Source organism: Oryzias latipes, chromosome 19 (assembly GCF_053564925.1).
Source record: "Oryzias latipes strain Hd-rR chromosome 19, Olatipes_Hd-rR_3.1".
In the NCBI taxonomy this organism is placed as follows: Eukaryota; Metazoa; Chordata; class Actinopteri; order Beloniformes; family Adrianichthyidae; genus Oryzias; species Oryzias latipes.
Window position 1 is genome coordinate 1,526,917 of NC_136255.1, and position 20,373 is coordinate 1,547,289.

The following is a 20,373-nucleotide window of genomic DNA, read 5'->3' on the forward strand; positions in this document are numbered from 1 at the left end:
AGCTTCCCTGAGACGGTTTCTGACAGTTTGTGCAGAAATTCTGTGGTTATGCAAACCGTTTGTTTCAGCAGCTGTCCGAGTGGCTGGTCTCAGACGATCTTGGAGGTGGACATGCTGGATGTGGAGGTCTTGGGCTGGTGTGGTTACACATGGTCTGCGGTTGTGAGGCCGGTTGATGTGCTGCCAAATTCTGGGAAACGCCTTTGGAGACGGCTTATGGTGGAGAAATGGACATTCAATTCCCTAGCAACAGCTCTGGTGGACATTCCTGCTATCAGCATGCCAGCACGCTCCCTCAAAACTTGCGACATCTGTGGCAGTGTGCTGTGTGATACAACTGAAGATTTCAGAGCTGCCTTTTCTTGTGGCCAGTCTAAGGCAACACCTGTGCAATAATCATGCTGTCTAATCAGCATCTTGATATGGCAAACCTGTGAGGTGGGATGGATTGTCTTGGCAAAGGAGAAGTGCTGACTATCACAGATTTAGACAGATTTACGAACAATATTTCAGAGAACTGGTTATTTTGTGTATGTGGAAAATGTTTCACATCTTTGAGTTCATACCATAAAAAATGGGAGCAATAACAAAAGTGTTGCGTTTATATTTTTGGTCAGTGTACATACATAAATACATACATACATACACACACACATACATACACACACACACACACATATATATATATATATATATATATCCGAGTCAGAAGATCCGAGTCAGAAGGCTGAAGTCCACATCAAGTCACAAGTTACTGCTGTTGGAGTGAAGTCTAAAGTTGTTATATTCACGATCTAAGTCTGACTCAAGTCCGGCACATGTGACTCAAGTCTACACCTCTGCTTTATACTGTACTAATAATATATAAAGAATTGTACCATGTTCTGGGTGAATACTCAACTCTGATTGGCTGAAGTTCTGGTCACAAAGTTCAAATGCTGGATATTGTTGCTCTGGCCTAAACACCAGTTGGTAACCAGAACAACAGAAACTTGGAGCATAGATGGACAGATGTTATTCTAGAGTTTAGCACAACAGCAAGACAAAAGAAAAGAAAAGATATCTGTCCTAAAATGTCTCTGGATGGACATGACAGCATCTCTCTCCCTTGTTAACAGTAACACCAATCTTGACTTTAATTTACCTTGTTGCCTGTCTTTCGGTCTTGCCTACCTTATTGCTTAAAGCAGAGGGAATAAAGGTCGATGAATAATGTTATTATTAAGTAATAAAATAAATTGTTTGTTTAGCATCTCACCCATAAATTTATAAATCCAATGAACTAAAACAAGCCAATGTTAAGTAACCCCTAATATTTAAAAAAAACATTTTATTTTCAGTCATGGAGGGGTAAAAGAGTCATGTGGTTCTGGTTGGAGACCACTTGTTTTGACCAAAATGGATTTTTAATTTTTGAAAGCAGATGTCCAGACTAAAGAACCACTTTACTTCTTCTAGATGGAGTGCATGGCTTGGATAAACGTCTGAACTGGTTTCCTTGGTCAAATACATTTATTTTTTCAGATGTGTTTGTCGAACACCACAACTAAATATTTGAACTGCTGAACAATATGAAAAGTGAGCTCCTTCTTTTCCTCTCTGCACTGCACAGAAAGTACTTATAAACTTTGACTTATTCCTGAGCTTTTTAAAAGAGCCATTACGCCTTAACAGCTTCTCATGGTACTCAGTGGGCCATCTACTCGCCGTCTTTCATTTTCATCACGATTCCCTCTAAAGCGCCTTTGGGGTTCAGCCATTCAGGAATGTCCCAAGATTACTGGAGATGTGAGAAAAGCACAGGCTCTGTACCAGGTGATTGATTACTGTCTGCTACAAAATAATTTTAAGATGCATTTGCCACGGTTTGGCGATCTCATGAATACATCAATCGACACAATGGCCTAACCCAGTGCCATCCTCAGAGGGGCCTCAAACTGCAGGCACCATTGTTTCCATTTTTACAGATATGAGATCAAAAATCTGACCGTCTCTTGTGCATGACTCACTGAAAGGCAAGAGAAGTGTGCTTCCAGTCCTACAAAGATTGTGCTAATTACCACTTAAGTGCTCTGCAGAGACTGAGGCTGCATTTTTGTTTTATACAGTGGGAGTGGAGAAATGCAGAGCAAACTAGAGAGATGTGGGTGACTAAGTGGGTGGCATGCGTGAAAGCATATCTTTTTTTCAGCATCAGATTTCCTTTAGCACTGAAATGTTTCAGGTTTTCATTAGGATTTCACAAAATTGTACACATTTAGATCTATACATAATTGGACATGTTTATGTTTGCAATCCTTCTTGAAAGATGAAGCTCCAAAATAACAAAATATATCACAAAATAAAAAGGCTGTTAAGGTTTCAAAAAGATGAGAATAATGTTTTATATTGAATGAAGGTGTTGCCCTTTCAGCTGCACTTTAGGGGTTAAACAAACAAATGTGAACCAAGGTAGTTGTAAGTTAAAATAACTACAACGTCTATGAAAAAAACCCAACAAATATACTATCCATCCATTTTTCAAACCTGCTAAATCCCTATTGTGCTCATTTGGTTGCTGGAGCCTATCCCAGTCACTGTTGAGTAAAAGCGGGGTGCACCCTGAATGAATAGCCAGTCTAATTGCAGAGCCGCACAACCACACAAACGCACACCTAGGGACAATTTAGAGGGACCAACTGACCTACAATGCATATTTTTGGACTGTGGGAGGAAGCTGGAGACCCTGGAGAAAACCCACACATGCAACTCCAGAAAGGACAGAGCTGGGATTTAAACAGACTGTGAGGTGAGAGTGCTAACCACTGCACCACCATGCAGCAGTAATCCATTTCCATCCAATACAAAAGGGACAGTTGCTAAAGGCTCCGCTGGCTCTGAAGGTTAGATTCTTGTTTATTTTAAGTTGATTTCGGGGGTCAGGCTTAAAAACTGAAATACACCGGGATAAACGCGTCTCCCATAAAATATGAAAAACTCAAATTTACAAAAGATTGTTTATACATAAGACTGTGAAGTTTTGACATTAATTCACCTTGTTGCTGTTCATGGAGTTGGACATTTTCAAAGTCCAACGTGGAAATATTTCTGCAACATTATTATTATTATTGAACACATTGATTTCCCTTCTGCATGCAGGGGGTGTGCATGTGATTCATAAGTGCCCAAAGGACGCCCATAGGGTGACCGCACAAACTACACTGTGATCCTCTGATTGCCTTAAAACAGTCAGGCTAGGGGCAAGAAACACGCACGGAGCACGCACTTATCACTTGCAGTGATCAAGGTTTTGTGGGAGTGATTCAAATGCAAAATCCCTGTGACACGCCTTCGCCACCTACGTCACCCTAACTCAGTGTTTTTCACACACTAGTGTGCCGTGGGAGATGGTCAAGTGTGCCGTGGAAAATTGCCCTCATTAATTGATCTAAAAACATTTCCCATCTCCAGGAAATCAGCTCTTTGTTCATCCAAACAGGTCCTGATAAAACACCGAGTAGTTAGGAATATAAAAGATCATAAAATACTTTTTTCTTTGTGTTTATTTGATTCTATTAAAGAAATTTTGATAAGAATGACGGTACCGCGATTTAGCTGCAGCTATAACTGTTATCTGAAAAGTCCCGCAGCTTTTACTGTCTCCACGACTCCACCAATCATTCTTGAAGGCTTAATCACATGTCATCAGTCTGACCAATCAGAAGTGTTTAAAGTATTCACTTCCTTGTTCCAATTTAGCTCATAACTCACTCAGTTCCAACAAAAACACCAGCTAAAGCTCGTCTTTAGCGGTGTAGCTTTCCACAGAATCCGGTATCAGACCGTGGATCAAGTGAACAAAACCATGAAGCTCAGAGACGCGAGTCTTTCTGCCGTTTTGTGGCAGTTTTCACACTACATCTCCCATGATGCATTGGCTTAAAGGGACAGCGCCTCAGCGTACAATGAGTCGTCCTTGTTACATGTCTTGAAACCACAACGAACATACAGTTTGTATGTAACTTAAGTTTTATTACATCTTTTAGAAAAAACATCTGCAACTTCCTGCTTTTTCTGCCACAATTATCACAAATTGTGGTGGTGGTGGTGGTGGTGGTGGTGGGGGGGGGGGGCTGTAGATCAACACAGACTATGAGTTTCTGCTTTTTTTTTTTTTTGGGGATGCTGGTGTGCCGCGGGATTTTTGTCAAGGTTAAAGTGTGCCGTGGCTCAAAAAAGGTTGAAAAACACTGCCCTAACTCACCCTCACACGTTGTGTAAGTGTCGCCCGCAGCACGCCCGAAAAGAAAAATGTGCACCAGCATTTTCTCTCTACAATCTTGAAATGTCCTGCGTGTCCCATCCAGCTTGACAATCTTTTGCCCGCAGACGGCCCATATCCACCGGTAAGTGCGTTGTGACTAAGATTTCTGCATTGTGGGGTCTGTAATGACAACATTTTAAAAGGTGGCTGAGCCAACGCTGTCAGAGTCAACAGGATGTGATGATGGCTTTTAGCCAGGCAGGTGACTTCAGATTCATACCAATATCCAGTGCTCCAGTCCTGACATTTACTCAGAGTCCATCATCCTGCAGAGCACTGCAGCACATGACCCTTCAGGGTCATTTCCTCAGGGTTTGACATGGAACAAGTCCACCTGCAGCACTTTACCATCAGAGTTCGCCTCTCACTTCCTCCTACATGTTCTTCTGCTGGAGAGGGCAAGTCAAGGTGGGTGACCTCAGTCATCATTTCTTCAGACTCTTCAAGACTGACTGATGGGCTCATTGACATTGGGGAGCTCATTAGTAGTTTACAGCTGAACCTTCCAGTCAGAGTGCACACAGTAGCAAGGACGTTTGCCGCCTCTCTGATCTCTCAGCCTCTCAGCCAAGACAGAGACTTCAAAAACAACAAAGAGACAGAGGAGAGGGCCATTAGCCTAACAGAGGTGCTCAGCACTGGCACTGCTCAGCTCTGCATGGTAATTGGATTGCTAATTGTTTCTGAACAGGGACTTTTCCATTTGGACATTGAGAAGAAGCAAAACAACGACGCTCAGAGGAAGCAGTAGAGCGGAGGGTTGGGACCTCTGCTCAATGTGCTAAAGGATTACTGTGACACAGTACTTTACCGAGTACATGCAAAAAGCAACAGAGGTTTTCCAGGACAGTTAGGAGGAAACTCATCATCCTTATCAGGGTTTTGCATCGTTTGATTCCACATCTACATCATACATGACTTATAAGTGTCTTTTGAGGAAGGCCTGCTTTTTATTTCAGGAAAAAAAATATTAAATAAAGTTTTAGCAAAGATCATCACTTTGGAAAGTGTTTCTTTATTGTTGTAATTTAGTTGTTCATAATATCCATCAAGGCTAAACCTGGAGAGATCTGACAGAAAAGAAGAACCTGGGACTAAAAGATGCGATCTGGAAGGGATGCTGTTGTTGAGTTTGGTGTTCAGCTAATAACTGCGCTGAATTCAGAGGAACTAAGAGAGAGGGAAGAGGCAGAGTGTGCAATGACATTCAGGATGTTGGCGTTCAGCGCACTCTGACCTACTTTCTAGATATTTTGACAGCCACTAAAATGTATAACAATAAGAAAGTAAAAAAAAAACGACAGAGGGGAACTTCTTTAGATTGGGTTTGTTCATGAAAATAATGTTTAAATTATGGATTGTTTCAGAACTTGCTAAAAGTTTAGTTTTATTTTATTCTAGTCATTCAGTGACAGTTTTGACTATAAAGGAATTATATTTACCTAAGAATGGAAATGTTATTTATCATTTTTCCTACAGACATTTAATCAATTTCAGCCAATTTGAATGCAATGATGAACATTGATGAACTTCTGATGTATATTTCTGTTTTAACAGAAAAATAAAATAAAGATTCAATGTGTGTGAGTTCATGGAATGGATGTGTTAACGGAGGGGAGGTGGGGGTAAAGAGTGACTTTTTTTAAATTTCTGTCTGTTTTGGTTTTTACTTGTAAAGTGCTTCGAGCTGCACACTGACGAGAAGCACTTTTTCTAAATAAAGTTGGATTTGATGCATTATCTGAATGTGATGTCCTTCAAATGTTAGAAGGCATTTTATTGTTAAGCCTTCAAGTATTTCAACTGTCAGAGTAATTCAGTAAAACACAAACTAAAGTCGCGATAACAAAAAAAAAACAGCCTTTCTGAACATGTGTCCTTTGTTTTCTGCATAATTTCTATATGAGTAATGAAGTAATCTTGGGGCCCCTTGTTTACTGATGTGTTAACTGCTGCAAAGATGCACACAGACAGAATATTTGCTCCCCATAAATTTAGAGCAGCATGTCATTGGTCATTTAGGAAAAAACTAAGCCCCTTTTGCAGAGGGGTCAGATGGAAACTATCCATCCACCAATGGGGAGGCTGGAGCCCACCCAGCTACTGAAGGGGGAAGGCAGGTAACCCTGGACTGTTCGCTAGACCATCAGGCATCAGATGGAACCTGTTTATGCTCATCACCAGAGATCAGAGACACCACTGATGCTGAGATCATAAAAGCTGCTACCATTTTCTTGGAAGAGGAACTAGACAGGGTTGCCCACTCTCCCCCTCTCTTTTTGCAATATTTATCGAGCCTCTAGCTGCAGCAATAAGACAGAATGAGAGTATTAAAGGAATTAAAACCAAACACAGCCATCATAAAATTAGTCTCTATGCAGATGACATATTACTGTTTTTAAGTAATATACATTCTGTAAATCAAACGGCAACAATCATTAATGAATTCTCTTCTATATCAGACTATTCCATTAATTGGAATAAATCTGTTTTATTACCACTGAACAGTAATGCGGAGCAAGGACTCACAATACCAGTTAAATCAGGCAATATAAAATATCTAGGTATTTATTTTTCCCCCAAAATATCAGAACTGGTGCAGCTAAACTACACCCCATTACTGAAAAACATACAGGACGATCTAACACGCTGGACCAACCTGCCTCTGTCCCTTATGGACAAGGTAGCCACGGTAAAAATGAAAATCTTACCCAAAGTTAATTATCTCTTCTCAATGATTCCCACACAACGCCATTAAAATGGTTCAAAACATTAGACTCATCCATATCAAGCTTTTTATGGAACAACAAACCTGCAAGAATTAGCCTAAAAACTTTAAAATCTGCAAAAAGCTGTGGAGGATTAGAATTACCCAACTTCCACAATTACTTTCTTGCAAATAGATTACAATACATCTTAAAATGGTTAAAAAATAATCCAGAAACCAACTCATGGTTAGACTTGGAACAGGCGTTATGTGGAAAGATCAACCTGTCAGATCTTCCATTTATCAGCCAAATAGTTAAAAGACAGGATTGTTTCAAAAGTACTAATATAAATGCCACTTTAACAGCCTGGTGGGAATTTCTCAAAATATCAAAATCATCAATTCAACCGTGCAAAATGACACCCATCTGGAACAACCCAGACATCCTCATAAACAAAAAAATTATCCACTTCCCAGCTTGGCAAGCAGGGGGCATAAAACAACTAGAGCACATAATTATTGATAGAAGATTCATAACTCCCCAGGAACTTCAAGACAAACATGGAATAAATAACTTCTTGGAATATCAGCAACTTAAATCAATCATTACTAAAAAGTTTAAATACAGAGACAACGATTTAAAGCTATCAGATGTAGTTACCACTCTGATCAATTTCACAATGAATAAAACTCTCTCCAAAATATACAAACTTTTATGTAATTTAGATAATAATATTTCACTTCCGACAACAAAATGGGATGCGGATTTGAGCATCAGCACAGATGAAAGCTTTTGGTCAGAACTTTGTCTAAACACCTTTAAACTGACAAAAAGTCCAAATCTGCAGCTAATCCATTTCAAAACTCTTCACAGAATTTACTACACTGGACAGAGGATGTTCAAGATGGGTCTCAGTAACTCAGACATTTGTCAGCACTGTGACAGTAATCTACCCGACAATTACATGCATGCACTATGGTTCTGCACGCCTGTCCAGGCTCTCTGGCAGCAGGTATGTGCCGATCTATCAGTCTGGCTTAAGGTTTCAATCACAGCTTCACCGTCACTTTGTGTGCTTGGTGACATGAGTGCCATCGATGTAGAAGGAGAACTAGGCTCTATCATTTTCATAACTCTTTGTATTGCTAAAAAAACTATTTTAATAAATTGGAAAAGCAAAAAAAATATAAATATAAGTCAACACAGAAATCTGCTGCTTGATCATATCAGCTTGGAAAAAATGTCAGCCCAAGGTTCAAGTAACTTTGAAAGAATTCAGTCTCTCTGGTCTCCCATGGCTAACTCCGTGACTTAGGGGGTGGGGGGGCCTGGTCGTCGCTGCTCCTTGCCCTTCTGCCGTGGGCTGGGGTGGGGGTCGGGGCCTCCGGTGCCTGGCGGGGGGTGGTGGGGGCTCCGTTGGTCGGGGGGTCGGGTCTGGCGCCTGGGTGGGGCGGGCTGGGGCGCTGCGTGGTCCTCTGGGCTTGGGTGTGGGGGTGCGTGGTGGGGGGGTGGGGTGGTGGTCTGGCTTGGCTTGGGGGGGTGGTCCCTTTGCCTGTGCTGGGGGGGGTTGGCGGGGGGCGCTGCTCGGGGGGGGCCCAGCGGCGCTGGATGGGCTTCCCACCTACACCTGGGGCTGGGATCGGCCCTTCCCTGGCTCTGGGGCGGGACGGGACAACCCTCTTGGGGCCCCCGGTCGCTCTGGGTGTCATCCGCTTTGGCTGCGGGGTCTGGGGGGGGGGGGTGGGGTGGGGGGTCTTGTCGGCCCTGCCTTGTGGGGGGGCATTCTGGGGGAGGGGGGGGGGGGCACTATTGGTACGGGGCAGGGGGGGTTGACGGGTCGGGGTCTCCGCTGAGGCCATCGGCGGTTTCCCCGGCCGGTCGGCTGCCTCGGTCCCGTCGAGGCCTGACCAGAGCTCTTCTAGGGCCGGCGTTTGGGGGTGGGGGCCTGGGCTTGCTCCGGGGGGGGGGCAACGCTTTCTGGCTCCTCTCTCTCTGTGTGGGGGGGGTGGTGCTGGGCCTGGGTTGTCGGCGCCTCCGGGGGTGGGGCCCCTGGGCTGGGTGGGCCTGGCCCCCTTGCTGGGGGGGGGGGGGGGGGGACAGCTGTTTGACAACCGGGGGACAGTCTACCAGCTGTCCCCAACTTACCCCCTTCCTCATATAACCTCATAATAGGGTGAGGGGGTGGGGGGCTTAGTCTGCGATGAGCCTTGGGGGGGAGGGGTTTACTAGGCAGTGGCCCCCCTCCTATGGTTGCCGTATGGAGTGGGCCCCCCCTCTTTCGGTTTTATTTGCACCTTAGACATGTAGGGCCCTTGGTAGGGGGGGTGCTTGGACATCACTGCCAGCAAGCAGCGGATGTCCTCCTAGCACCCTACCCGCCAATTTTAACTGCACCTTAGACATTTAGGGTCCCTTGGTGGGGAGGGTGAGGGGACGTCACTGTGAGTAATCAGGAGATGTCCCCTCAGTGCCCTACCCGCCAATTTTAACTGCACCCCCCTTAGCACACACACCCCTCCCCCCTCAATATATACATTCCAACATAAACACACACACATGCACACACACACCCTCTCAAACACACATACACGCACACACATTTTGCAAGGAAGGTGGGACCTAGGACCATCTGTCCCCTGCCTCTTCCCTGGTGGGGGGTACGGGCCCCTTTGCGACGGCGGCCGTGTCCCCGGGGTGCCGGCTTCCTGGGCCCGGCGGTGCTCTCTCCGCGCGGCGGGGGGGGTTCACATTACATCTGAGCCGGGAGTGTTCGTGTCCCTGGGGGGTGGGTTCTGGTCTTTGCTCCTGAGCGCTGGGCCCCGCCAAATTTCCAACTGTGGCCGAGCCTGGTCGGGCCATATTTACAACACCCCGTGTGGGCCCTCTTTTTTCCCCGGGGTTCCCCCCTCTTGGGCGGGGGCGGCGGGCCCCTGCCTCGCTCCTCCCTGGACCAACCGAGGCTGCTTGGAGTGCGGAGCGGGTCTCCCTTGGGGGGTCCTGGCTCGTACCTGGGGCTGGGGCGGGGGGATGCCCGGAACTCCTGGGTGGTGGTGGGGTGCTCGTCTGGGGCTGTGGGCGTCCTTCTCTAAGTGGGGCCCTGCGTTGGGTTCTCCCGGCGCGGCGGGGGGGCTGCTCTCCTGGTTGGGCTGGGGCGGCGCTCTCTCTCCCTCCGTGCCTCCCTGCTCTCTGGCTCTGGGGGCCTTGCGGCGGTCCTGTTGGCCCTGGCCTGGGTGGCGGGCTTGGTCGCCCGGGCGGCGGTTGTTCCCTGCCGGTTCCCGTGTGGCGTTGGGGGGATTCCGGCTGCCGCTGCTGCTGCGGTGGGGGTCTTGGGGTGGGGATGGCTGGGCACTCTCCCTCCTTCTTTCCACGTTCCACCATCCATTTTAGAAGAACATAAACACTCACCTGAGCACAGGTGTTAGCTCACCTTTGCACTAACAGTTTGCATGACTGAATGACTGAAATATTTCACACTAGTTGGTTTTAAGGCATAAGTATGCGTGTGAACACTATCTGTTTTGTATACATATCGACAGGTGGACATTTTTTGCAGCTAGCAGGTGTTTTTATAACATTTGAGTGTGTGTGTGGACAGGCTCCGCCCTTATTGTACTACATTTGAACCTTACCATAATGATTAACAACCAGTAAACTTGTTGCTTTATGCTGCTTCATGGTCTTATCCCCCTTCCCCTCCTATTATCACCCCCTACCCCCCCTCTCTCTATTGTCCCTCTCTCTTCTTCCCCTCTTTCCTTTTCCGTCCGGTCCAACACCAAAGATTTTCAGACATGATTGAAAGTCAATTACAAAAGGGGTTTATCCAGACATACCTTTGGTTTGTCTGAAGATTAATAACCCCTCTTGTTAAAGTAAAATCTGTCCAACACAACAGGCCCTCAGCTCTCATCTGTCTGCCCAGCTGTTGGACAGGACAAGTTAAAAAAAAAAAAAAATAAATAAAAAAATAAAAGCTGCTACCAAACTTTATAGAGTCGATGAATATTTCAGCTTAAAACAGTCAAAGTTTGACATGACTGCAACAACCTACAGCAAGCTAGACACTGACACCCAAATGACCCTCCATGGGCTGTAGCATCGTTGGAAAGAACAACAAACATGTGTCATCCAGGATCACATTATTCACAAGTTAACACTGCTCCAATCACATCTTGGGCTTATTTGTTGACTGTATAACAACACAGTGAATAGCAGATATGTATGTTGCTCATTTGTAACCCTTGTGCTATCCTAGGCACTTTAACATTGGGAGTTGGGTCATCTAGACCCACTAGACAGTGCTCTGAACCTTTTTTCTTCAATGATTTGTGATCTTCACTGGTGTCCATGGATTCCATGAAATCTTTCCACCTTTATCCACCTTTGTCATGGTAGGGAGAACACCTCAATAGAACGGGGGGGGGGGGGGGGGGGGGTCATCTAAGATAAAGATAGCACAAGGGTTAAGGACTGTAACAAGACACATAACTGGCTGCATGTCAAAACTCTCAATCACAATTAAATAATTTAAATAAATCCAATTAAAGCACACAAATTGCCTGGTAATTGTTGCATGTAATCTTAAATTTGCAGCATGTTAATTTATTCAATTAAACCATTCTATTACCCACTCGCCAAACAGGTCCAACCAGCAGTTGCTTTTCTGTTTTGTTTTTTTAATCTTTGGCCTCCGTATCCGTCCTGAATGTCAGTTGCTGTTTTAAACTGAGCAGGTTGTCACTGTATTTGTCGCCTTCTAACAACTTTAAAAAAAAAAAAAAGAAAAGTAAAAACACGCACAGAGTTAGTGGAAAATTATTAAGACTGCATTGTAGACCGTTACTCTCAGTTACTCCCAGCTTAATTTGCATAACAGCTGATTTGTATGAAGGTTTAGTCATTTACTGATCCTACTGATGTTACTGAGTTATACTTTATGTTATGTGTGAATTTTCAGATATCCTGTACATGTCTTATCCCATCTTTATTTTATTTTGGCATTCAGAGCAGACACCAAAGCAGGCATCTCATTGTACAGGGATCCTGTTTCCTTACTGTACATATGACAATAAACCCCCTTGAATCCTTGAATGTAACGCACAGACTTTTTCTAAATCTCTCAAAAATGGAGCCTGTGACTTGACCTCTCCCACAGATGGAAGAGCACGGCTCACAGAGAGATTACCGCAGTCTTCCTCCAAACTGCACCTGGGGGAGATAGCAGTTCACTTCTCCCTTAAACGGTTTTGTTTTACCTGAGTATGTAAAGTCCTCAAATTTGAGTCTTTTTGGTTTGCCAGAATGATCTGTGAGGATGATACGAGAGATGGTTAAGTTGTACTGTTAAAGTACAAATAGTGTGAGATTCATTCCCTGTAGAGCACGTGATAAACCCAAGGCTCGGGGGCCAAATGTGGCCCCCCATGTCATTTTATGTGGCCCGCGGGAGCATAAAAGTTTTTAATTTCTAAAAAATAAAATAAATAAAAAATAAAAATTGGTGTGTATTTATTCATATTTAGGGGGAATTGGACTAGAAACATCGTGTGGGAAACTATGCATTATGACTTAAACACTGTCCATATAACCTAACCTGACAGAATCAAATGTAAAAGGATTTATGCTAAAGTAACAAGCAAACATATGTTTTCTATGCAACTGTAAATGTCACTTTAAAAAGTTATAGTAAATAAATAATGAGTGATTTAACATTAAGGAGTAGTTACATTTATTTTTCATTACATTTAGTTACATGTATAAGTTATATCTGGCCCTTTGAGGACAGACACTATGCTGATGTGGCCCCCAGTGAAAATGAGTTGGACCCCCCTGCTGTAGAAGGACAATGTTGTGATTTTTTTTTTATTGAAAACACACTGAGGCAACCCAAAGTTAGTCCATTTGAGGTGTTGTAATTTTTTGGGACATCTTATCTGGCAGAGACTAACACCTCTGGAAGATTCAGTCTCAGCTCAATGATATTTTACAGGCTGATGAGGTCAAATTTGACACAAAATCACTTACTGTGTCACTATTGCTACACCTAAAAGTACACTCCTGTAATTGAGTTGTGCGTGTTGTAAACATGAACCGTAGTCCTGTCCTATTTGCACCGCATGTTCCACCTATGTACTTTCTGCTGCAGCTGTCCTCTAATGATTAAATGCTGGGGAAAACCAGGTCACGCTCTTCTTTCAGCTACTTAACTGAAGACCTGTCCAGAACATTTATGCTGGATTTCCAAATAATGAGCCGTTACAAAATGTCAAGGCAGCTGAAATTGGGTTGAGCAATGTCAAGATAACATTTATTCCTTGTGAGTGAATGCAACCTTGGTAGAGAGACTTTACTGAATTGGTTGTGTGGGCCTTACCTTCATAAATATTGACACTATGACCAGTCCATTGGGGCTTTTAGCAGCTTCTGTGTAATTTGCGTACAGCTCGTGGTTGTAGTGAATCAGCTGAACCTGGAACATAAAATGGATATGGAAAGAAAATTTCACATGTCTGAACATCACAGTTTGAAACCTGTAAGCTTGAAGACACAGAACCAAGCCTTAGATTCAGACCCCATCTGACCCCAACATCTCAATGCCACCGTACAGAAATCCTCAAAACTCCCTCCTGACTCTACCTTACAGTCAAGAACTACGATGAATGAAAGATCAAATGCATTACTGCTATGTTTGGAAAAAAATAACATTTTTATCATTTTGGTAAAATGTCAGAAAATATATGATAAATATGAGCCATTTGAGAAACAATGTCCTTAAAGAAATAAACACTAAATTTATCACTTCACTGTAGTGGCATCAGTAGAATAGGTACCGGTGTTTAAACACAAAAAGATAGTCAACCATCATGTCTGCAACTCAAAGGTTTTTTGAAGTTGAAATGGATCTTCAGAATGAGGTAAATGTGGTATGTGTGCCATAAAAGTCCCTTTTGGGGGGTTGACCCGTACATGAGCTGCAGGATTTGGGTTGTGTGGGTTCATGGAGGGCCATAGACCGGAGCCTCTGCATTTTGATGGGAGAGCAGGTGTGTCCTGTAGCTCCTTTTAGGCACTAACGGGCTCTTTGCACAGCCTGCAGGTTTTAGGAGGTTGAAAAAGTGAAAAATCTATATGGCATGTCTCACTAACTTCACCGACCTGTGATCCCTGTACAGGTTATCTCATTTTTTGCCTGCAGACAACCCGCATTCCCCGTCAAGCCAGTTGGGACTACGGCATTAAACAGGCTCACCTCTTGTTCATGCAGGTGCTTCTCTCACTCACACAATGACTCACTCAACTCAACTCAACTCAACTCTACAAAACAATATTTCCAATTGTTACACTTTTTACCAATAAGCTGGCGGTGGTAGTGAAGTTTCAATGTATACGGCATTGATAACATTTTGAAGACCCTGGTAAATCAATTCTTTAAATAGCTCTAACAAGAACCTTTCTTAAGAACGTATCCTATTGCTTTGCCATGTCTGCTTGCACTGGAAATGAAATCTGATGTGAAGGTCATCAGTTCACAAGTCCCACATGTGAAAGGCAGCACAGAGCTTTTTGATCTTAGGACTGCTTCTTTCTCAGACAGACGTTCCTCCAGCATGCTGGTGATGCTTCACTGACACAGATGCTCCTTCCTCTCCAGCTGCTTTTTAATGAATTGGATGTGCACAGGCAACACTTGTAAAAGGTAAAAAAAACACACAGACTACATATATTATTCTCTTGTAAGCTAGTTGCTGATCAATTGACCAAAAATAAATGAAATACAAAAGTGTGAAGTTTCTCAGAAACAGTTCTACTAATGAAACGTTTTGATTACAGATACATGAAGATGTGAGGCATATTCTTTACTATGAAAGCTCTTGATCCTTTACTAACATGGATTACATGGAGGGCTGCACAGTGGTGCAATGGTTGCCACTGTTGCCTCACAACAAGGAGGCCCTGGTTCAAACCATCTCTGGATTTCTATGTGGAGTCCAGTCCACCCCCCCCAAAAAAACCAAAAAACCAAAAACAAAAGCATGCTTAATAGGTTAGTATATGACCATAAATTGTCCCTAGGCGTGACTGCGAGTGTTTATGATTGTGGACCCTGTGACAGACTGGCAAATTGTCGAAGCATGCAACCATAGCTGGGATAGGCTCCAGCAACCCTTTGACCCCAAAAGGGATTCAGCAGGTTCAGAAAATGGATGCATGGATAAAGCTCAGATTCATTCATTCATTTTCTTAACCGTTTTTCCCTTTCGGGGTCACGGGGCTGCTGGAGCCTATCCCGGCCACTTGTGGGCGAAGGCAGGGGACACCCTGGACAGGTCAATATTCTGTCGCAGGGTAGAATGTCCACAAACAAACACCCATTCACTCTCACACTCACACCTAGGGACAATTTAGAGTTGCCAATTAACCTATGAAGCATGTTTTTGGACAGAAACCCACGCATGCACGGGGAGAACATGCAAACTCCACACAGAAAGGACCCCCGTTGATGTAGTTTTTTCACGTCCCCCAGCCGGGACTTGAACCGGAGGCTTTCTTACTGTGAGGCAAGAGCGCTAACCACTGCGCCACCGTGTAGCCCTAGCTCAGCATGTAAAAAGCTCAGATTTTTTCTCAGAAATTGTGGAAAGTCAGCTTGTCAGTCTGAGACTTTTAGCTAATTTCTGTTGGTTTGCTGTAGCAGCATCAACGTTTTTCAAAAGAAACAAGCCCAGGTTGAACTGCAAACTACAGTCTGATTGTCCAGTCCGTTTTCGTTTTTTTGCAATAGTGATTGCATTCTGCACAGGTTCATGATTGCAAGCTATTGAAAAATGTCAAAGTTTAAATTAACGTTTCATGTTGAGACCGTCCTACCTGAACGTGTCAACAGGAAGAGGTCACTGAAGATACAAAGCAGATGCAGCAGTCCATTCTAACCAATACCTGCACTCCGTCTACTCCTGCTAGAGAAACATTTTCTGGCTTTTCCTAATCTTTTTTGACAGATTTATTAAACCAGCTGTGCAATGAGAAGATTAGTCCTGAAAGTCTAAAGCTCTCCTTTTGCCCGTCTAAATGACACCTCCAGGTATGACAGTGTGAGCCAGCGATTATTGTCACCCGTCTGCCTCTCTGCAGAATGCTGGCATCTCATAAGCCTCCAGACAAAAATTCATTGAATTTTCAACAGTAAATGGACCAAATTTCTCCCACCTGCCCGTTTTACGAAACAACTGCGAGCTTAGCAGCAAACATGAGCAAAAACCAAATGAGGAGTAGCTGGCGTCTTGAGCCAGCTGCTTTCTTTTCAAAGCTGCAAACAACTCAAGCATAACTGACTATTGTGCTTCAGATCTGCTGCCTACAGGATGTAGCGGCACAAAAACTAGCAGGCATGTAAAAAGTGAGCTGTCCTAACCGCTGTCATCTTCACTGCCACTGCCACTAGCAGAGCGGGGCACTTCCTGCAGGGGAGGATATAAATAAACAAACGCAAGTAGTGAGTAATTATGAAATGCTCAACTGGGGGAGCGCAATGCGACAGAAGGTCTATAAATGCAATCAGGGGCGCGTTGGGAAGTGATTAGGAACCACACATTGATTTGATTAGATTTTTAGGTGAGAGTGTCAGGGGCAGTCAGAAGAATTCATGCGCACTGCCTGGGTGACAAATTGCACAAAGTTTGCTGCTGGTGGGTAATAAAAGACCAGCATGGGCCATTATAAAGTGAGAATGTCTGCCAAATAGAGAGGAGATGAAGCAGAAGAGGGACAAAATAGAGGTTGTAATTAGATGCAGGTAGAGCTGGATAAAGAGCAGGAGAGAAAGCCGCTGCACACCAGGCAGACCTGCAGCTCCACATCATTTATCACGCTGCTCCTCTGCTGAGCTCAGTAACACCCCTGGCCATTTGACAGGTACAGCGCATGCAGATTGAGTGATAACACTGCTGATCGCTGCTGAATATACACATATTCTGTAGTTCTAGCTGTGAGAGAGAACTTAACCTGAAAGAAGGGGATTTATTTGCACTTTACTGAAAAATGTCATCCTGACAGTCATGAACTCGTCTGGGCTGGAAAATGTCAACTCAAACAGGGATTGTGTTTGCTGAATGTTGTTTTGTAGGTCTAATACACTCGTGTGTTTGCATGTGTGAATTTGTGCAGACATCCGGTTCTTTGTGCATGTGTGTGCTCATGTAGAAATGTCTGAATGTATACAAAAAGCCATGATAGCGGTGATAAATTACATGTTTGCTGTCAAATCCCATGACACCTCTGTTGTTATGGAGGTCTCTTTCTACTAGCGTTTCTCTCTGTTCTTTCCCGCGCCTTTCATGCTTCCTCCAATTTTTTTTTCGTTTATTCTATTTAGTCCACCTCTTAAAAAGAAAAAATCTACTTTTTCCAATCAGTAACAAAAGGGATTCATGTGGCACTGATGTGAAAAAGACAAAAAGCACACATGCATTTACAGTATGACACATATAGAAACACTTACTATACAAATAGATAAAACCCAACATTAAATCATTGAATCACAGCATCTAACAGGCTCATCTGTTGGTACTGGCAGCTGTAGTTGTTGACAAGTCTACATTCTTTGCGTGAAAGTTTGTATGTTGTTTGCAACTTAAGCTCCTCCATCAGTGATGACTCTTTCTTAGTTAATGGGGTCGCTGCCATGGGATCTCCCAGGTCGGCCTCTTAAACTTAGATCTGGGGGGTCTTGTGGTAGCGTACTCTGTGAAATTGAGTGGGGAGGTGGACATGTCCCCAAAACATCATTTCCCCACGTCAGTGCAAAGCCAGATATCTACATTGCATCATTTTATCATTCTTCTTACCACGGTGTGCATGTGTGTGTGTGTGTGTGTGTGTTGGGTGGGGGGGACTGTTGGAATAGTATGGGTTGGTTTTAAACAAAATATTTGTTTAATGTCTTGTTCTTTTGTCTTTAAAATTTGATTATGTTTTTTGTTGGGCAACATGAGTTGGAAAAGTGCTAAAGTTTGATTTGATACTTTAGAAATCATTTTTATGTTAGAAAATGTGTGAAGACTGTCCCCGTTTAAAATGCTATCATATTTTTTTAGGAAGTGATATTTTACACGTAGTTTTCAAAATACATGAAAAGGAAGGGTCAGGATAATTGGAATATAGCGTGTACTTCTAGAGCGTTTTCTACCTTCCTGGAAGGCCCAAAGCGCTTTACAGTCACAAACCATTCCAGTCTTTATTTTTGCTCGCTCGCCCAAAAATTTGTGCAAATAAAATCAGGCCTTTTATAAATAAAGTTTATTTGATTACACTGTCGTGATAGTGTTTTGGTTTTTAATCCCTACCTTTAATTACTAGTTTGACGACTCCGAGCGTGTTTTTTTTTCTTTTTTGCACCAACTGTTTATACAATAGTTGAAATGATCATCAAGGACATTTTGCAGCTTCAAGTGACATTTCATTTTGAATTTCTTGAAAATGTTGAAGGTTTAACTTGACTTGTTTATCACATGTTTTCTTTAAAAGACACCAAAATATTTCTATCTTGACTGACAGATTTTTTTTTCTCCGATAACATGAACAATAATTACACATTTGATACAAACCTTGCTTTACTGGCCATATTGCTCATACAGTGACTCCATGAAGGATCCTGTTTCCCAAAATACTTTCACAGGCATTTTCATTTTAAATAATAATTTACATTAAAAAAGATTGGAGGGAAAAGGAGATGATTGAACACAAATCCTGCATAGAATGTTTTACTAACAGGGTGTTTGACATTGACACAAAGTTTCCAGACTTTATCTGTTAAAGCTGTGGGACAAGCTGAACCGGGTGTGAGGGGTCACTCTTGTGGCGTTCAGTGCTCTGTGGAGTGTGTGAGAGTAGATGTACGTCTGGGGGTCATGACAGCCTCTTTATGGCATGATGGCTGGTTTGGCCTGCAGGCATGTTAAAGTATGAAGGCAGCAAGTCGATAGTGGAGGAGAGGTGCTCAGGCCAAATGTTGAAAGCAGTGGGCTGGAAATGATGGTTTCCATCCATCTGTCGAGCCACTCTTCATCTGATTAACTGAAGCACAGTGCCATAAAATGGACAAAAGGACACGCTGCACACCGGTGGCAGCTACATTATGCAGCTGTGTTTTCACTCACTTAAAGTGTAGTTTTTATTTTCTGTCATTTTTCTAGAGGATTTAGGTGCAGAAGAGCTTCATATCTTTGAGGAATGAACCAAAAGAGAAAAGAAGCTTGTTCAAAAAGGTGATGATGCATTTAACAAGTTTGTCTTTTTTAAATATTTAAATTTATTTTCTAATTTATTGCATGTTATTTTCCTCTAATTCATATCAATAGGGATAGTTTGCAACTGTGTGAAAATGTGGGATTACTCCATGCCAGTGGTCCTGCCCACAACTCAGAGGTGAAATTCTAACAAAGTCCTGCTGCTCTGCTTAAAAATGTCCTAGAAAACCACACAGGCCTCTTGATTTTGGCTAAACATGACATAAACATAATTAAAAGACCACTGGAAACGTTTTTGGGACTTTAAAGCTGTAGTATTTGCTTTTGGCTTGTTGATGGTCAAATCCACCAGTTACAGCAGCTTTAATGGTTTTGGACCCCACGTCTTCTCCTTGAAGGAATTTCAAAGATACAAAAGCGGCAAAAAGAACCTGATGTAAAGAAACGTAAACCGGGACATCTGAACACACATAAGACACAAAACCAAAGAATAATGCCAAAGCTAATTCCTTACAGTTTGGCAGAGAAACCTGTTTTATTGAAATGCTTTGTCTCCTTAAAGGGTATTTTTGAATTCTAAGCGGAATAATTCTCACTCAACTGGAACCAACTGGAATCCTGACAATCAACGTTAGTACTGGCTTCCTTCTGTTCATTATGCTGTGAGATGATGTTGGTTGTAAATTGGTGTTGTATAAATAACCCCCCGGCCTATTTTGGGTTATAATCCCTGTAATTCATGTCTGTATTTCCTACATTAATTAGAAACAACACAGAGGAAGCAGCCTCTCTGTGGGCGGTGGGCCTCTTCAGTTTATGGGTGTGGGTCTTCTACTTCTCACCTCACTTCTTTGAACTAATTGATTCTCCAATAAAGACATTTGTTTCATGTCACTCACTCTGCGATGCTTTCTCCACTTATATTTCAAGTTACTCAGTAGTTACAACAACACCGTGTGCATCTGTAGATGAAATGTAGCATTAAATAACAATTACTGATAATTAGTGGAAAATAAATGAAAATAGAGCAAGTCTCCATAGCAGCATGTCTGTGAGGATAATCTGCTGCAGCAATATTTGCTTAATGGGATTTTCTGTGTGTGGATGAGTTTGAAAA

At 43.1% G+C, this 20,373-nt stretch overlaps 1 protein-coding gene across 1 annotated transcript in view; it reads right to left on the minus strand.

The window, feature by feature from the left end:
• The window catches only part of ca10a (carbonic anhydrase 10 (inactive)a), a 319,591-nt gene that overhangs the window by 19,640 nt on the left and 279,578 nt on the right, over window positions 1-20,373 (minus strand). Inside the window, exon 5 of the mRNA XM_023949200.2 lies at window positions 13,385-13,480. Coding sequence (XP_023804968.1) covers window positions 13,385-13,480 — 96 coding nt within the window. The remainder of the gene's footprint in view (window positions 1-13,384; window positions 13,481-20,373) is intronic.